Below are 18,289 nucleotides of genomic sequence, written 5' to 3' on the forward strand. Positions count from 1 at the left end.
CTTCGCATGAGGTGGCCAAAAGTACTGGAGTTTCAGCTTTAGCGTCACTCCTTCCAAAGAAATCCCAGGGTTGATCTTCAGAATGGACTGGTTGGATCTCCTTGCAGTCCAAGGGACTCTCAAGAGTCTTCTCCAACACCACTGTTCAAACGCATCAATTCTTCAGCACTCAGCCTTCTTCACAGTCCAACTCTCACATCCATACATGACCACAGGAAAAACCATAGCCTTGACTAGACAGACCTTAGTCGGCAAAGTAATGTCTCTGCTTTTGAATATACTATCTAGATTGGTCATAACTTTTCTTCCAAGGAGTAAGCGTCTTTTAATTTCATGGCTGCAGTCACCATCTGCGGTGATTTTGGAGCCCCTCAAAATAAAGTCTGACACTGTTTCTACTGTTTCCCCATCTACTTCCCATGAAGTGATGAGACCGGATGCCATGATCTTCGTTTTCTGAATGTTGAGCTTTAAGCCAGCTTTTTCCCTCTCCTCTTTCACTTTCATCAAGAGGCTTTTTAGTTCCTCTTCACTTTCTGCCATAAGGGTGGTGTCATCTGCATATCTGAGGTTATTGATATTTCTCCTGGCAATCTTGATTCCAGCTTGTGTTTCTTCCAGTCCAGCGTTTCTCATGATGTACTCTGCATAGAAGTTAAATAAGCAGGGTGACAATATACAGCCTTGACGTACTCCTTTTCCTATTTGGAACCAGTCTGTTGTTCCCTGTGCAGTTCTAACTGTTGCTTCCTGACCTGCATACAGATTTCTCAAGAGGCAGGTTAGGTGGTCTGGTATTCCCATCTCTTTCAGAATTTTCCACATTTAAAAACGACGTGCTACAGCGGGTGAGGGCAGGCGGGGTGAATCGCGCTTGCGCGCTCCCAGGCCCCGGTCCCCGTGTCGCGCTGTTCTTAAGACACCCAGCGGCCGCCTCCTGCCCCGCCCCCGGCCCGCGCGCTCCACCGAACACTGGTTCCATCGGAAATTTAATAAAAACGGTAAAACGAAAAGAAATTATAGCATCCTATATATCCGCGACGTCCTTTTTCTCTCTTCCTCCTGGTATGAGCCAGGAGTCCTAGAATGGATCTACTTTTCCTCAATTCTCTTTAAAAAATGCTCTTTAAATTAACTCATCCTCCCCTCTCCTGGAATGGTTTCCTCCACCCCCTCCCCGCCCCCCACCGGCCCGCGCGGGCGCAACCACTCCGGGCTTCTCGGTGGGGGCGCGGGCTGGGCGGCGGAGAGGACGGGTCTGGCAACCGTTCTAAGGTTCCACTGGACTTCGGAGCTCCCAGACCCGTGCGGTCTTCCCGGGATGTGGGTCTGGCGGAGCTCCGCGCGCCTCTGGTACGGGGGCGTCTGCCGGCCGGCTCCCCCTCCGCGGCTCCGGGCGGTGGTACGGCCCGACAGAGTCACGCGCCCGAGGCGGGCGCGGCCCCTTGTGAGGGGACTTGGTGAGGGCAGCCGGGGTGCGGGGGGGCGGAGATCCGAGAGGGGCGGCGCGGTGGAGGGCTCGGAGCAGGGCGGGCCGCAGCCTGTCGGGTTAGTAGGGACGCTGTTCCGGGCGAGGGGGGTGATCCCGCTGGCGGGGAGGTCGGGCCGGGGGCGGGGTGCGGCGGCCTGGAGCTGAGGAGGCCCCCAGCTTGGCGCGTGAGGTCAGGCGCGGCCTCGTCGCGAAAGGGTGGGTCGCGGCGGCCGGCGGCATTGGGTCCCCAGCACGGGGACCCCCGGGGTGGACGTGCTCACGCGCCAAGTGTTTAGTGGTTAAATGCCCTCGAGCGTCACACGCCCGTCTCTGGTACCGGAGGCCGTGCTGCCGTCGGGGAGCTGCAGTCCGTCCGATGTGGGGCGAGAGCCGCCGTGAACTGGGCTTGTCTGTCGAGTGTTGGTGCCCAGACCGTCCTTAACCCTACTCGGTCCTCCGGCCGGATTGCAGGGGCGGGGTGCCCCGGGCGGGGGGTTGCTCACGTTCCTGTCGCGGTGGGAGAGGGCGTGGGCAGCACCCTGCCGGACAAGGTGTCCTGTTGAGGAGCGTCTCCGGCGGGGGAGGGTTTCTGCTGCTTCTTGTCTTCTGGAAAGCTGGTTGGGGAGGAATGACTGCTGGGCATCCGGTAGAGATTGGAGTCGGAGACCCGGCCTCACGCTGCCCGAGGTAGGGTGCCTGGGGCCGTGGTTCCCTCGGGCCGTGGCTCCCTCCCAGGCCGGTGGCGCTCAGCTTTAGGCTGATGCTGAGAGAGGTATTTGGACCCGTTGGACATCACCTGGCTACTCGGGGCTGGAGAGAGATTTTCTTGAGTCTGTAGGTGAGCGGCTGAAGAGCTAAGTTTTATATCGGCTGTGATCCCAGGAGTCAGAAGTCCTGTCAGACAGGAGTGAGTGTCACTCAGAAAAAGAGTAGCCTGACAGTTTGATCTTGGGTGCTCAGAAGAAGCTTAGCAGCATCACCTCTGCCCACAGGCTGGGCTGTGGTCTGAAGGGTTAAATGGGCCTGATGTGTAACCAAGAGTAGGAAGGATGATGACTTTATGTACTTAAATATCTTAAACTTTACAAGGATATTTAAATATAAATACTTGTGTCTCAAGGGATCAGACATTGGACTCTGTGATCACATCATCAACTTTCTGTGGGCCGCAGCTTACAGGGCGAGCCCCTGCTGAAGCACTGAGAACTGTGGGGTCCCCACGTCCTCTTTCATGTTGTCACTTGAGGTTGGCTATGAAAGTGAAGTCACTCAGTCGTGTCCAACTCATTGTGATACCAGGCTTCTCCGTCTATGGGATTTTCCAAGCAAGAATACTGGAGTGGGTTGCCATTTCCTTCTCCAGGGCATCTTTCCGACCCAGGGATCGAACCCAGGTCTCCCGCACTGTAGGCAGACGCTTTACCGTCTGAACCACCAGGGAAGTCTCGAGGTTGGCTGTAAGCAGCTTACTTTATTTTTTTTCCCATGCCCGCTGCTCTTAGAATTGGCTCTGATACTTTTCCTTGCCTAGAAAATGGCAGGTCTTGAAGCTGAGGTGTGACTGTGTTGCCCTGCCCAACTCGTGCAAATGGCCCCGCTGGCTGTCACCTAGGTGGGATGGTGGCCATGTGGCCCTGATAAGTATAGAGGTTCACGTGGACACCCTCCACAAGTGTTCCACTTTCTGTGGCAACAACTGTCCTCTCTCCAGGCAGCTCCTAAATTCACTTATTTATTTAACACGTGTTAACTTGGTGCCCGCTATGTGCAAGGAACTGCTGAAGATGAGACAAAGTATATGATCCAGTACAATAAAGCAGGGAGAGGGGAGAGAGTGATGGATGGGCATGAGCACTTAGGAGGGGCAATGAGCCAGTAGAGGTCTTCAGGCGGGGGGCGGGGTGGGGGTGGCATTCTGGACCCTTCTCCCTAGCCCTGCCTCTTCGTCCGGCTCTCCAGAATCTCCATGGAACTCAAGGTCTTCCAGCGAAGTGTCCTCTTGTCTTAAACTATCTTCTCTCCCACTGCCCACCTTCCTCTAGGACCACCCCCCCCCCCCCATACTCGCTCGCTGAGCCTTCCAGCCACCCCTCCTCCTGTCTGGTCGTCAGGCATCTCTTTTGGGTTGACTCTGCCGCTTCCGCTGTGACCCTCATGCTCCAGTGCAGTGGCAGCTGAGTGCTTGGCCACACTTTACTGCTGTGGTAAACACAGACTTTCCCCATTTTAGCCTGCCTCCCAGGCCCTGCTGTGTGGCGCGTGTCAGGTCCGCCGGGCTGTCAGCATCTCACCTCTGTGCCTCCAGTACTGCTGCAGCCCAGTGGATACCCCCCACCTCTAAGGTTTCCCCAGCAGAGAGGACACTTGTGTCTGCACCGCCCCCCCCGCCACCTCCGCCTTCTTGGTGCCCACACCCCTCTGCCCCCTGGCCCTTCCAGGACTCTGCTTCCCTCGTGGATTTTGCTCCGTGGTCCCTGGAGTGACAGTGCACTTTGTCTCGCTGCCGGTCATTCTCTGTCCCCTTGATCAGCTCTTCCTTCCTCTCACATCTATGCTCTAGCGGCCCAGGGACCCCCAGCCCTGACTGCCCCACTCAGCGCTGCCCCCGCCCCATGCCAGCCTGTCGTCATCTCAGCCGGGGGCTCACCTCAGCACTGCTCTCTGCTCCCAGCTCCCTTGGCCCTGCTTCCTTCCTCGTCCTCCGCAACCCGCCCATGAGCAGCGTCTGCTTTTCTCCTTGGGGTACAGTCACGCACGGACTGTCCTCACCTCCTTCCCCTGCCCGGCCTGGCCCAGGCCAGCTGGCTTCCCTGTGTCTACCTGGGACAGCCACCAAAATGATCTTTTAAAGTAACATTCAGATTTATTGTATTTTTCATCAGAATTCCCACAGGTTCTCTAATCTCTGAAAGATAGTTTGGGGTCTTATCATGGCCCTAAAACCCACCCCCGCTTGACTTCTGCCCTCACCCCCAGCTCTGCAAACATTCACACCCCCTCACGCCCCCTCCTCAGCCTTTGTGGTGCCCTCTGCTCCTTCAGCTCTCAATCAGGAGCCCTTTTGTCCGAAACAAGACCCCGCCGCCTCCAGGGCTTCTCTGCCCTTGACCCCTGGCCTTGTCTCCCTGATGCTGTCGCCACAGGAGAGGAAGCAGTGGCCCTGCTTCCCTCCCCTCCCGGGAGGTGGGCTCTATGAGGCAGCAGCATGGCACCTGAAGCGCTGCCTGGCACTGGAGCTGCCCCACGGCTGATCATGGAACAGGCGCCCCAGGGCACTGTCCCTTCTTGTCCCCACAAGCCCTGCCATCACGGTCCTGACTGAAGGGTTTCTGTGTGACCCCAAGTTCCGTGTGTCTTGTTGGTCCTCACTCCATGTGCCAGGGACGGTGTCTGTTTTGTGTCCCTGCATGCGGTGCCATGATGATCCAGACTGGGTGCTTAGCAGTGCCGCTGACCAGATGACCCGCCCCCACAGGGTAGGGACAGCCCTCAGGTCGCTGGGCCCTGGAGTGGGCAGGTTCTGGGGCTATCTCGGGCATTTCTCTCTTCCCACAGCCCAGCACCATCTCTAGGGCACCATGAACGCCATCGTCGCGCTCTGTCACTTCTGCGAGCTGCACGGCCCCCGCACGCTCTTCTGCACGGAGGTCCTGCACGCCCCGCTGCCGCAGGGGGCTGGTAGTGGAGACGGCGCCGGCCGAGGCGAGCCAGTGGATGAGGAGGAGGGTGGCATTCAGATGAGCAGTCGTATCCGGGCACACAGCCCAGCAGAAGGTGCCAGCGCAGAGTCCAGCAGCCCGGGGCCCAAGAAGTCGGACATGTGTGAGGCCAGTGTCTCTTGGGGCCCCGGGGTGGGGGTGTGTTTCTTCTCTGCAGGGGCTTGGGCTTGACCTCCTGGTCATGGATGTGACCTCCCAGCTCTGGGCCCTTGGGATGCACTTGCTGCCTCTCTTCCCTCTGACTCTTTCCCCTCATGCCAGCTCTTGCTCTTTCCAGCCCCTCTGGGCCAGCAGGCGCTTGCCACCATCACAGAGCCTGCCTTTCCGGCCTCCCCTCTGCACAGTGCTCACACGCTGCCGACCTCCTCTCCTGTCCCCTCAGTCAGGTGTCTTCCTCTCAAGCACTCTGCCTGCTTCCTGAGCTCTGGGCGATGAAGATCAGGTCCCCAAACCAGGCTGATTCTTCACGTGCAGACCCTGGGTTGGGACTGAAAATTGAGTGGTGTTGGACCTGCCATGCAGGGTGGACAGAAATCCAGCCACGTTAGTTTGGGTTTGTTGAGAAGCAGTCAGCAAGCTTGAGGTTGATTGATTGTGAGGGGTTGAGAGGGAGGAAGCAAAGGTGGGGAAGGGCAAAGGTGAGCAGGTGACACCTGTGACAGGGAGGCAGGCAGGAGGGGGGCCTGGGCAATGGGACCTTGGGGGAGGGTCCTTGAGCTAGAATGGCCTTGGAAGGGTCCTGCATCGCACAAGGAGGGGTTGCCTTGGGGACACACAGCCTTGGCACCAATGTGGCGGTGGCTTCAAAGAGGCAGCAGACAGGGCCACTGGTCCAGCCCACTTCCATGGCAGAGGGTCTGAGCCTGTGTTTCCAGAGTGTGGCTGCCTCCTGAGGCCCTGCTCAGTGTTGTGCCCAGATCAGAGTGGAGGCCAGCACAGGCTGTTGTGAGCCGCTGCTCGGCTCCGAGCCTGTTTTGCTGCCTCGAGGGTGGGGGTGCTTGTGGTGACTGTCTTGGGTTCGTGCCTCAAGTTAGATGAGTGGTAGGTACCAAGCTCCCCAGGACTCCTGCTGTGGGCATGTGGTAGACTAGATCCAATGGCCACTGTGAGGTTCCCATCTGGGTTTTCCTGTTCAGGAAACAGAGCTCCTCAGCCAGTGTAACTCTAGGAGCCAGTTGTATTTTACAAAAATGGATTCTTTTGCTTGAGATTCGCACAAGGGGAAGAATGTGTGTTGCTTGCTTCCTGACTAACTAGTTTTCTTGTGTCTCTCGTGAGCAGGGCTGCCGGTCACTTGCTGCAGGGCACCCCGGCTACATCAGCCATGACAAGGAGACCTCGATCAAGTATGTCAGTCATCAGCACCCCAACCACCCCCAGCTCTTCAGCATCGTCCGTCAGGCCTGCGTGCGGAGCCTGAGCTGTGAGGTGAGCGCCCATGACCTGGGCCCTCTGAGGAGTCGTTCCCATACACTCCAGCCTGGGCAGCATCAGTGTTGGTCATGGGCGGGCAGGCAGCTGGCAGTCCTGTCATGAAGCACGCGGGCAGGCAGGCCTCCAGAGTGAGCTGCAGAGCACCCTGGCTGGTTGCTAGCTCACCCTTGTAAGCGCTGGGCCTGCAGTCTTTGTTCTTCCCGGATGTACTGCTAATGTGTAGAGTGTGTGTAGGCCATGTCACTCCCATCAGATGTCCCCGCCATGTCACAGCCTCAGTGCCCACTGCGTGCTCTCTGAGTTAACCAGGGAGTGAGTCAGGGTGTTTCTAAGACATGTGACTACTGCTGTTGCGTTCCACGTCTTAGCTTGTATGTCTCTGTCGTGGAGAATTTGTGGTTTACTCGCTCATGCTTCCTGTCACTGTACCCACTTTCAGACCTTCGAGGCTTGTCCTCCCTCCGATATGTTCCAAATGAGTGATGTTGGCAGATCTGAGCCTGGGGTAGATCACATATTTTTACGGAAGTTATATATGACTCAAGGTGGAAAGAAATTAAGGAATCCGCTGGCCCTTGCGTTCCACAGTAATGAACCTTCTCTTTGGGGAGTTTGATCACAGGAGAGATGGAAGCGGGTGTTTCCTCTCTCCTCCTCCTTTTCCACTCTCCCTGTAATCGGTGTTGGTTCATTAGTGCAGGAAGAACTGTCTGAGCAGGAGTCACCTGCGTATAGAAGGCGGTGTCCTGGAGCTCTGTCCTTGTGTCGCAGGTCTGCCCTGGCCGCGAGGGCCCCATCTTCTTTGGGGACGAGCAGCATGGCTTCGTGTTCAGCCACACATTCTTCATCAAGGACAGCCTGGCCCGGGGCTTCCAGCGCTGGTACAGCATCATCGCCATCATGATGGACCGCATCTACCTCATCAACTCCTGGCCCTTCCTGCTGGGCAAGGTCCGCGGGATCATCGACGAGCTCCAGGGCAAGGCGCTCAAGGTGGCCAGGAGGCTGGGCGGCGGGGACGGGATGGGAGGGCTCCACGCAGAGGGAACAGGAGGGGGCCAGCGTGCCTGCCTGGGCGTCCTGACCACTGCAGAGTCAGTTGTGGCCACAAGCTGGAGGCCAGCCTGTCTCTCTCGAGTCTCACTGCCCTGGTTCTTACTCGGCTCTGGCTTAACTGCAGTCAGACGCTCTGGCATGATCCCTGCTGGTCTTTGCTTCCTCTCACCATCGTTTCAGAAGCCTGTCCCTAACGGTGTGGCAGACTCACATTCCACGTGGACGTCCAGGGCCACCTGGGGGGGGACAGGCTGGTGGTGCTCTGGTAACAGACAGTCCCTAAACCCCAGTGGCTTGTTGCTGCTCTGTGTCCAGTTCAGGCGAGAGGGCTCTGCTCACCGTGTCAGCCTGGTGGCTGGGGCGGCAGCTGTGGGGGCCTGCTGGTCACAGGTGCCTGCTTGGGGGGCACTTGGGCCTGGAGGCCTGGCTCGTCTCCTTGTGGGGGGTGGTTGTGTATCCCCCCGGACAGGGTCTGAGCAGTGGAAGCCCCTGTGCCTGGAGGGGGAGCCAAGAGCACTGGGAGAGCAGCCCCATGGCCACCTTGAGCGGGGAGGCTGCAGGAGAAATTCTTAACTGATGCTCTTTTCAGGCGGCTTCTGACTGCATGGGGACAGAGTGTCCTGCTGGGGTGGGAATGGCAGCCCCATCTTTCTTCTGGATCCAGAGAGCAGAGGGCCCTGGGCTGCCAGCTGGGATTGTCCTGAAGGGCCGTCCTCTCCCTCCGTGACTCAGGTATTTGAAGCGGAGCAGTTCGGGTGCCCGCAGCGTGCCCAGAGGATGAATACAGCGTTCACCCCATTCCTGCACCAGAGGAACGGCAACGCCGCCCGCTCACTGACGTCCTTGACTAACGATGACAGCCTGTGGGCCTGCCTGCACACCTCCTTTGCCTGGTAACCAGACTGGTCTTCTCGTGGCTGCTAGAGTGCTGGCCAGACTGTGCCTAGGTTAGGGGGACCATCGCTGGGTGCACCTGTGTGTGGCTCGTGAGCCTGAGCTTGGCCCAGTCATCCTTGCCCCTGAGCACGCAGAGGTCACTGAGAAGGTGCTGCTTTTTAGCTGCTGGTCCCAGGCCAAGGCCGGTGGTTTCTCCTCTCCTGGGACAGCAGTGAATGCTTACACTGCTCAGCTCTTATGGGTCAGTATTTGGAGGGGGCTGACCTGGGCTGCTCTGGTCTCAGGAGGAGCTTCTGTTCTCTGAAGCTGGCTCCCTCTCGGGGCTAGCAGGTTGGTCCAGCTGTGGGCGGGCAGCCTCAGCCCTTCACCGTTGTTGTGCCAGTGACCTGGGAGAGTGAGGTGGGCTTGGCGCTCTTACACCCAGGCCTCAGTGGCCTCAGATCTGCCTTCACCTGCTGTCGTTAGAGGGGCCCACCTGAGGCAGGTAGGAGGCTCAGGCTCCACCGTGTGGAGGGAAGAGACTTGTGAACAACCTGGAAACCACTGCAGTCTGCCCACCCGCCAGACTGTTTCTGTCCCTCCCCTGCAGGGTACGTTCCTTCCAGACACCCCAGGTTCTCATCCTGTGCAGCGTCACCTAAGCCATGTGCTCACATGGAAATCCTATAGTGCAGCTCCTGAGAACCTGCAGACTAAGGGAGGAACATGTCTCCCCACCCAAGTGTTCTGTCTTTTAAAAATTATTTTATGATGTGTGGCAAAAGCGATACAATATTGTAAAGTAATTTGCCTCCAATTAAATAAATAAATTTATATTTTTAAAACCGTTAATTACAAAAATTATCAGACAGACCCAACGTGTAAGAAGTACTACACACCCTTGCTGTCTTGCTTCAGCAGTTATCAATGTTTTAATGCTTTTTCATATGTTCCCTCACTTTTTTATTCTAGAATGTTTTTTAAGGCAAATCTTAGTTGTATGCCTCAGCCATTAAGTCATCACATGCCATGAAGTGGACTCCTCCTGTAGCTTCCTCCAGCCCCATCCACGCTCGCTGTCCTGTGCTGCCTCAGGCTTCACCTGGCATGGGGGCTGTATCGCCACGGGTGCAGGTGCTGCTGGGTCTCTGTCAGGGACAGCTCCTCCTGCACCCCTGCTCCTGGCTTTGCTGGACCCCTGGCTGATAGCAACCACTGGACGGTGCTCAGCTGCGTCCTTATGCCCGAGTGTTCTGTTATCTGGTAGTCAGATCAGCAGGGTCCATTGGTTTCGAGTCCTGTTTTCCTTTTAGCAAGAACATTTCATAGTTGATGCTCTGTTCTCAGGCTCCTGAAAGCATGCGGCAGCCGGCTGACTGAGAAGCTCCTGGAAGGCGCACCCACCGAGGACACCTTGGTCCAGATGGAGCAACTTGCAGGTAAGCAGGGAGGTGCTCATGCTGGGAGCCTGGGGGGTGGCTGTAGGGTTGTCCTGTGCTCAGTCCACCCCTCTGTCCTGGCAGAGAGCTGATGGAGGGCACCCTGGGAGCAGAAACTGGCCCTTTAGCTCTTCTTGGTTTTATTGGGGTTTCCTGTCTCATCTTCCTTTATGGTCTCCGTGAGAGTCTGTCCAGGCAGGTTGGAAAAGCCTCCCTTGACCCCTGAAGCTGTTGCTCAGGTGGGGAGGGTTGGGGTTGGGGGGTCAGGTGAGCAAGGCTCAACCTTCCTGCCTCTCTGGACGGGGCCTGCTCCCTACTCTGTTCTGTAACAGTAGAGTGCTGTGCTTCACAGGACCCAAGGGTTTCATCAGGGCAGTGGCTCCTAACCCTGGTGTCTGGGCCACCTTCCTCAGGTCTGTGGTCAGCTCTCCACATCTGGGTAACCACCTGGGGGTCTGAGAGTCCACGTTTCTTTTGGAGATGATTGGATTTTTAGTGATGTAGCGATGTGGGGTGAACAAGACTCGTGTTGTGCTTGACAAGCTGCTGCTTGCAAATGCTTGACCTTAACAAGCTGGAGCTGTTTCAAGGTTGTTTCTGTCGTCAGGTGACTTGCATCTGAACAGGCTTCCCTGCAAGGGCGAGGCACTGGACCACAGTTCACCATGGTGCTCTCACGGTGCAGTCGACCGTGGACCATTGATTATAGTGATTGCGCGTTTCTTCGCTGGTAAAGAGGGCAAGGGCAGTCTGTTGGTGAAATCTGTTTACACAGAGTCGAGAGTGTTGAGAGAGGTGCAGATGTGCAGGGCTCACTGTCACGTCTTGGGCTGTATTTTTGTCAAAAAGATGAATGTAGGGGTTCAGAGCACAGGCTGGAGTCAGATGTGCCTTCAGATCCGGCTCTGGGACGCGTCTATATTCTGTGTTGCCCAGGCACTGACCCTCATGCGTGACAGGGAGTGAGGATACTGCATTCGTGAGGCTGCTGTGAGGTGAACTGAGATGACAAGCGCCTCCTTTCTGTAAGGCGAGGAGCAAGGTACTGACTTCAGGGCAGGATGTGTGGAGCCCTCAGGGTAGCGCCTGCATGCTCTGCTCAGCCTTGGCTTGACTTCTTCCACTGGCCATGGACAGAACACAGACTGACCGCTCCCGGCCCCCCAGGGCTCCAGAGGCAGCGAGTAGTATAGCCAGCTGGCCTGAACTGGAAGTCAGTAGTCTTCTGGTCGGTTTAACCACAAGGTGCCCAGGCTGAAGTGGTGGTGGTGTCCAGAGAGCAAAGGAACCCAGGGCTGCATGCTGCGAAATTTGAGTTGTTGTCCATCTTGCAGAGTTGGAAGAGGAATCAGAAAGCTGGGACAACTCTGAGGCTGAAGAGGAGGAGAAAGGCCCTGCCCTGTCAGAGGGGGCAGAGGGGCGGGAGCTGACCAAGTGTCCAGCAGAGTCTTCCTTGCTCTCAGACTGTGGAGCCTGGCAGCCACGGAAGCTCTCCGTGTTCAAATCGCTCCGGCACATGAGGCAGGTAGGTGGTGGCGGGGGAAGGGGAGGGGATAGAGGGGTCAGACACTGGGACAGGAGCCCCCGCCTCTGCTTCTGGCTCATCTCCATGTGGCACACCGTGTCCTTCAGGCCTGCTGTGCTCGGGAGGGACCAGGAACCTTTTCAGTGGGTGACTGTAGATGACAGTGGGCATCTGGGGTGTCTGAGCCCCCAGGCTCAGTGAGGATAGAGGGGGTGTCTTTATTTTTTTTTTATTTTTTTATTTTTTCACATTTAAAGATTTTAATGCTAAATGATGGTGATTCAGAAAACTCGACATATATGTTCATTTGAGAGTAGGCAACTTTAGGAATAATATACTATATTCCTAAAACCATTTCAGAAGTCGTAGATTCTTTGGAGTCACTAGAATACTACAGAAAAGACACAGACAAGATTACAGAGCCTTACAGGACATTCTGCTGCTAAGTCACTTCAGTCGTGTCTGACTCTGTGTGACCCCATAGACAGCAGCCCACCAGGCTTCCCCGTCCCTGGGATTCTCCAGGCAAGAACACTGGAGTAGGTTGCCTTCTCCAATGCATGAAAGCGAAAAGTAAAAGTGAAGTCGCTCAGTCGTATCCAACTCTTAGCGACCCCGTGGACTGCAGCTTACAAGGCTCCTCCATCCATAGGATTTTCCAGGCAAGAGTACTGGAGTGGGGTGCCATTGCCTTCTCCAGAGGGGGTGTCTTTAAAGAGAGGCCCAGCAGTCGGCTTTTCATGAGTCTCGTATCTTGTGGTTCTGGAACCTTCTAAAGGAGTTGAGCAACATTGTTGGTTTGCGTGCAGCATGGATGCTTTGTAGATTGAAAACAGTGGGCAGTCTTACAAAGAATCAAGAGATCTGAGTGTCCAACTCTAGTAATTGCATTCAAACAAGGGCTTGTCATTCAGTATAAGAGGGAGCCTGCGCGGCAGTGTGGGTGGGAGTGGGGCATGACCAAGGGGGGTGCTGGGGGAGGGACTACTGGCTCACAGAGGCCGACAGTTCCTTCTCAGACTCTCTCTTTTTAGGTTGAGCATGAATTCTGTCAGAAGACAAGTGATTTGTTTTTTGGAAAATTAAGTAAAGCCTGATTAACAACAGGTTCTCTGTGGCACTTCAGGGTGAAAACCGTTCACTCAGCTCGTCCTTGACTAGGCTGCAGGCCGTGCTGATTGTTTCTGTGGATGACAGTTGGGAGGGGTCTGGGGTTCTGCCAGGGTGGGTCCTGGAGGTAGGTCCTCGGAGGTGGGTGGTGTTGGGTAACAGGATGAGGTCTTCACAACTGTGAGTTGTTGTTCAGTCACTCCATCGTGTCCGGCTCTTTGCGACCCCATGGACTTCAGCACGCCAGGCTTCCCTTTCCTTCACCATCTCCCGGAGTTTGCTCAAACTCATGTCCATTGAGTTGGTGATGCCATCCAACCATTTTGTCCTCTTTCGTCCCCTTCTCTTCCTGCCTTCAATCTTCCCAAACATCAGTCCTTCCAGTGAATATTCAGGGTAGATTTCCTTTAGGATTGACTGTTTTGTTCTCCTTGCTGTCCAAAGGACCCTCAAGGCTCTTCTCCAACACCACAGTTCAAAAGCATCAATTCTTTGGCAGCCCTTTGTCGGCAAAATGTCAGTGCCTCAGGGTTAATCGTTAGATTAAAGCAGGAAAAAGACAAGACGGGCTTCTCAGGTGGCTCAGCAGCAGGAGACACAGTAGATGGGATTCAATCCCTGGGTCAGGAAGATCCCCTGGAGAAGAAAATGGCAACCCACTCCAGTATTCTTGCCTGGAGGATCCCATGGACAGAGGAGCCTGGCGGGCTATGGTCCACGGAGTCACAAAGAGTTAGACACAACTGAGCAACTGAACGACAACAGAGATAGGATAGATCAGGGAGTCTCACTCCCAGGAGGAGGAGTGGAGGTGTGCTCTGGACGTGGATCCACACTGAACAGGGCAGCCCTGGGTGAGCCGGTGTGAAGACCCCGCTCTTCCTTGGTACTAAAGAGTCACAACCCTGGTTCGCTCTTGAGTGGTTGAGCCATAGTTAAGTGTGTAGAGAGAGAAGGTATGTTGCAGAAAGCTTAGAATGAACAGCTTTAAGTTTTTAAGAATAAAATTGGAGGAAAGATGTTGAAGTGTACAAGAGCTTTGGGCTCAGGCTTTCAGTTGTGAATTTAGAGAGGGCCCCCTGCCCCTTCCTGTCCTTGGGCATGTCACCCAACTCTGCCTTCTCCCTCTGGAGGTAGATGACTTCCTCTCTCCTGGCCCGCCTCCTTTGCTCCACAGGCAAAGTGTCTGGATGGAAAGCTGTATGCTGTGTTTTTCAGGTCCTGGGTGCCCCGTCTTTCCGCACACTGGCCTGGCACGTCCTCATGGGGAACCAGGTGATCTGGAAGAGCAGAGATTCAGACCTCGTCCATTCAGCCTTTGAAGTCCTTCGGGTGAGAGGGTGTTTTTTTCTCTCATGGTGGTAGGGAGACAGTACTGGCCTGGTGGGTTTTATGAACTCTGGACTTGAGGTGTGGGTGTTAGGACATGTCAGAGACTCATTGCCTGAATCTAAGATCTGTGTTTTTCTCCACTATTAATATGGGGGTCGTCTGCCCTCTCACTGATGAGGGCCTGGGTCCCATCCCTGGTTGGAACTGATTCCACAAGACACACACAGCTCAACTCCAAGATATTTAGAAAAAAAAAGGTAGTGATTTGTGGCTTTGTTTCCCATGAGGAATTTGCTGTCCTCATAGACTGATCACATCCTGTCTGCTTCCCCATCCCCTACCCCTCTGAGAAGCCCCCTCCACCGGGGGTGGGCTCGGCCTCCAGGGCCTCTGCACAGCGCGTTCTCAATGGGCCCGCCGTGGTGCACCCCACAGGTGTAGTGGTGCCACGGCCCGGGTCTGGCTCTGAGGGTGCGTGTGTATCATCCTCTATCTAGGCCCTGAGGGCATGAGATCAGTCTCTCAAAGGTTTGGGGATGAGGGAAGAGACACACAGCTGAGCAGCTGCAGAGTGGAGGACGAGCTAACCCTGCTGAGCAGGCCAGGGTGGGGCTGTGGGGGAGACGGCCTGGGGCCAGGAGACCAGGGACCCCCTGGGAGGAAGGGGCTCTGCACAAGTGCTGAGTGCACTAGGGTGTGGGGATGGACTCAGCCGGGGCAGTGCTCAACTCTGGGCCGTGTGTCCCTGCAGACCATGCTGCCCGTGGGCTGTGTCCGCGTCATCCCCTACAGCAGCCAGTACGAGGAGGCCTACCGCTGCAACTTCCTGGGCCTCAGCCCCAACGTGCAGATCCCTCCCCACGTGCTGGCCTCAGGTTCGTGCCTCGTTGGTCCTCGGGACTCAGAGTGAAACCACACGACTGGGTGTTTGAGGACCGCACCTGCTGGGCTCAGAGGCAGGAGGTTCCCATGTTGCAGGACCCACTTTCCCAATGGCATTAACCTCTATTTTCTGTCTTTAAGACGGGTGCAGGTTGGGCTGGACAAGCTTATGGTTAGGGTAGCTTGCTGGGGTGTGGCTCTCCGTGGGAGCATGTCCCATCCTGGGGATGGTTCAGGAGTCCTGCTGGACTGATCCTTCTGCCCTGTGGTCTTCCTCTTTCTGGTCTCCTATTTTATCTGCCTTAAATCCGTCCCTCCTGCCCTTCAGCACAGTGGCCTATGCTCTGCTCAGCTCCACCTTTGGGACAGACAAGCTCACTGCTCTAGAAAAACGGCCAAGAAGCTCATTGGCATCCCTCTTCAGTTGGGGGCATTTGGGAATCAGCCTGGGCACCCATCCCCACCTCCTGGCATGTCCAGGTTCCTCTGGTGATTCTGTGAGATGGTCAGACGGTTGGTCACAGCTGCCGTCCTTCAGCTCTCAGGCTGGGCCGTGAGTCCAGGAGGCAGTGTGCAGAGCACAGGCTCTAGTCTCAAAGACAGGCTTGATGTTATTACCGCCATAGCCATGTGACCTCGTGCAAGTCACGTAGATGCTCTGTTTCCCTGCCTATGAAGTAGGGTTATCACAGGATCCCTCTCACAGAGTAGTTTAGTATTCAGCCAACTGTGGTATATGACATAATCAATAGTTATCGTCACTTGATGTATTGTTAGTTTGAGTCAAAAGTGAACTCTTAACTGTGTTCACAAATGACAGAAGATTTTAAAGGTCCAGGTATTAAACTCGGGTGACTAGAGTGTCTCCCAGGATGGTCTGAGATGATTCGGAGCCGCAGAGTCAGGTGGGCTTGTCATGGGGTGAAGGGGCACACTTGACAGAGCAGTGTGTCCGTGTTGCCCCAGAGTTTGCTGTGGTTGTGGAGGTCCACACGGCCACTCGCTCCAGCCTCCCTGCGGTTGGGTGTGAGGGTGAGCAGCCTCTCAGCAAGTATGAGTTTGTGGTGACCAGTGGGAGTCCTGTAGCCGCAGACCGAGGTAAGTGCCGCTGAGCGGGCTACCTCATCCCAAAATGAGCTGGGGGGTGTTGGGGGGTGGTGCTCAGGCTCTCCTGGTGTTGACCCCCTCTGCCCTGCCCCCAGTCGGCCCCACCATCCTGAATAAAATGGAGGCTGCTCTGACCAACCAAAACCTGTCCGTGGACGTGGTGGACCAGTGCCTAGTGTGCCTCAAGGAAGAGTGGATGAAGTAAGTATGCGCTGTCGCTGCTCCTGGAGTCTTGCTTTCTGGGGAGGGCTGGGGTGCCAACAGCACGGCGTTCTGCTGAGGCAAACCAGAAAAAGAGCTGAGGCCGTGGCGCTGGGGGCGGTGCAGCAGGGGAAAGGTTACGAGTCCACCGCTGTGCAGCCAGCTGGGTGACCTTGAGCAGGTGACTCGGCACCTGGGCCTCAAGCTGCTCTGTGCTCTCCAAGGAAGCAGTTGTTTTTGATGGTTAATTAACGTAAAAAGTTGAAAGATCGGATAGCTCCCATTGTGTTACAGCAGATAACTTTATTCCCTCTTGCCTTCTTAGTAATTTTTTGTCAATTAATTAGCCAAACATCGTTCCGACTTTAAATAGTGCAGTGAAGCTTCAGAGCAGGCAGTTCCTTTCACAACAGGAAGGAATGTTTGTTTTTTTAACATCCCTGTCTAGATGCAGCGGCATTAGAACTGAGCAAGTGGGAAACGGCGGGGCAGGCGTGAGCTGCTGCTGTGCCGTGCTGACTCCCCTGTTACTGTTCCGCTCTGTTTATCAAGCTGTTGCTGGTCTTGAAGCCTCTTAGGCCCCAGGACCAGAACTCTGCTGGTGGAGTTACGGTAGCTGAGTGTTTGGTTTTGATTTCCTACAGCAAAGTGAAGGTCCTTTTTAAATTCACCAAGGTGGATAGTCGGCCCAAAGAGGACACGCAGAAGCTCCTGAGTATCCTTGGAGCATCTGAGGAGGACAACGTCAAGCTGCTCAAGTTCTGGATGACAGGCCTGAGCAAAACCTACAAGTCACACCTCATGTCCACGGTCCGCAGCCCCACGGCCTTGGAGCCTCGCAACTGACCCCACCATGGGAACAAGCGTCTAGGTGGCCTGCTCGAAGTGGCAATGGCCACCTTGCCGTGACGCTCAGACACAGGTCTCTGATGGCGGTCACAGGTGGTCCTATATCCGAATGCTGACCTGACACTGTTTGCTCAGGAGTAGAAGCTGTTGGAGCTGAACTCTGCTCTCTGTGTGGGGTTCGCGCCTGGTGTGGTTCTTGGCACCATCCCACAAACTTTGAGCTGCTCCAGCCCTGAAGAAGGCAGTTGGAGGCTTGTGACAGTTTGTCCCCTGCGTTCGCGCCCCCTCGGGGAGAAGAACGGACGGAAAGTATGTATCTCCTGTCTGTTCAGCCTCACCTGAGGTACCTCAGCCTCACTGTCAGATCCTGTCAAGGTTAGCGGTTGAACCTTTCTATTCTGGAATTCAACAAGGGTTTTCCAGGTTTTGTATGTGTTGTGAGTTTCCCTGTAGTTATGGTTTTTCAGAGTATGTGCTAATCTGGAGTCACTGCTAATAACCTGGCTTCAAGTCAGAGCTCTGGGAATGGCTCTGGGTGGAGTGGATATTCCACGCTCATCGTTGGAGCATCTGGAATTCGTGTTTTTAAGTTATCTGTTTCTAAGTTAAGTTTTAACCACCACTCTTCTGCCCATTCTCTGCTATGGTTGCTTTGAGAGTATCCTGAGCTTGAGGACAAGCCCTGATCTTTTTGCACAGAGATGACACTCTGCTAAAATGCCAACTGGAGTCCTTTGACTGGCCTGGCTCACTACGTACACAGCTGAGACACCCGTTGTAGTTTTATTCCATATCACTCTGCCCTTGATTGCTTCTTTAAACGTCTACATTTGGCTGCAGTTTATTTTGGTGTCTTAAGACAGGTTCATTGTCCCTGTGTACATTTTTAATAAGGATTTGTGGTTTGGAAGGATTTTCCAGTAATTTTGCTGATTTATTGTTTTTTGTGTTTAATTTATATTTAACAGGAAGACCATGTTTATATGACTAGGTATATGTATTGTGCAAGAACATCAAAATAATAAAGATATATTTTTATAAACTGTTGACTACATGATTTTATTGGTTTGATACCTCAGATTTTCTTGGAATCAGTCACAGAAAATAAAATGGTTAGAATAAGACCAGTAATAGAACTGTTATGGAACTCTCTGCTGGAGGCTTACAATTTCCAGGGAAAGACTTAATAAATTGTGATTAATTTTCAGTCAGTTTCAGCTCTTTGTACAATTTCAGGTTCCCTTCTCCTACCCCTAGCCATGTGGCAGGATCAACGTGCATATAGCTT

At 54.8% G+C, this 18,289-nt stretch overlaps 1 protein-coding gene across 9 annotated transcripts; it reads left to right on the top strand.

Moving 5' to 3' along the window:
- The first annotated feature begins 1,217 nt into the window (after positions 1-1,217).
- FLCN (folliculin) lies at positions 1,218-18,043 on the top strand. Of its 9 annotated transcripts, none has more exons than XM_069543033.1 (12): positions 1,218-1,460; positions 5,027-5,298; positions 6,472-6,618; positions 7,396-7,617; positions 8,413-8,573; positions 9,904-9,995; positions 11,330-11,520; positions 13,849-13,962; positions 14,714-14,837; positions 15,811-15,942; positions 16,047-16,152; positions 16,797-18,043. In XM_069543033.1, the coding sequence occupies exons 2-12, from the start codon at positions 5,050-5,052 to the stop codon at positions 16,996-16,998; spliced, it is 1,740 nt and encodes a 579-aa protein (XP_069399134.1). In that variant the 5' UTR covers positions 1,218-1,460; positions 5,027-5,049; the 3' UTR covers positions 16,999-18,043. The 9 variants fall into 9 exon arrangements, with proteins under 9 accessions (XP_069399134.1, XP_069399135.1, XP_069399141.1 ...); XM_069543034.1 differs by having other exon boundaries at positions 1,224-1,353; XM_069543040.1 differs by having other exon boundaries at positions 1,227-1,460; positions 16,828-18,043.
- Positions 18,044-18,289: the final 246 nt, after the last annotated feature.

Source organism: Ovis canadensis, chromosome 11 (assembly GCF_042477335.2).
Source record: "Ovis canadensis isolate MfBH-ARS-UI-01 breed Bighorn chromosome 11, ARS-UI_OviCan_v2, whole genome shotgun sequence".
In the NCBI taxonomy this organism is placed as follows: Eukaryota; Metazoa; Chordata; class Mammalia; order Artiodactyla; family Bovidae; genus Ovis; species Ovis canadensis.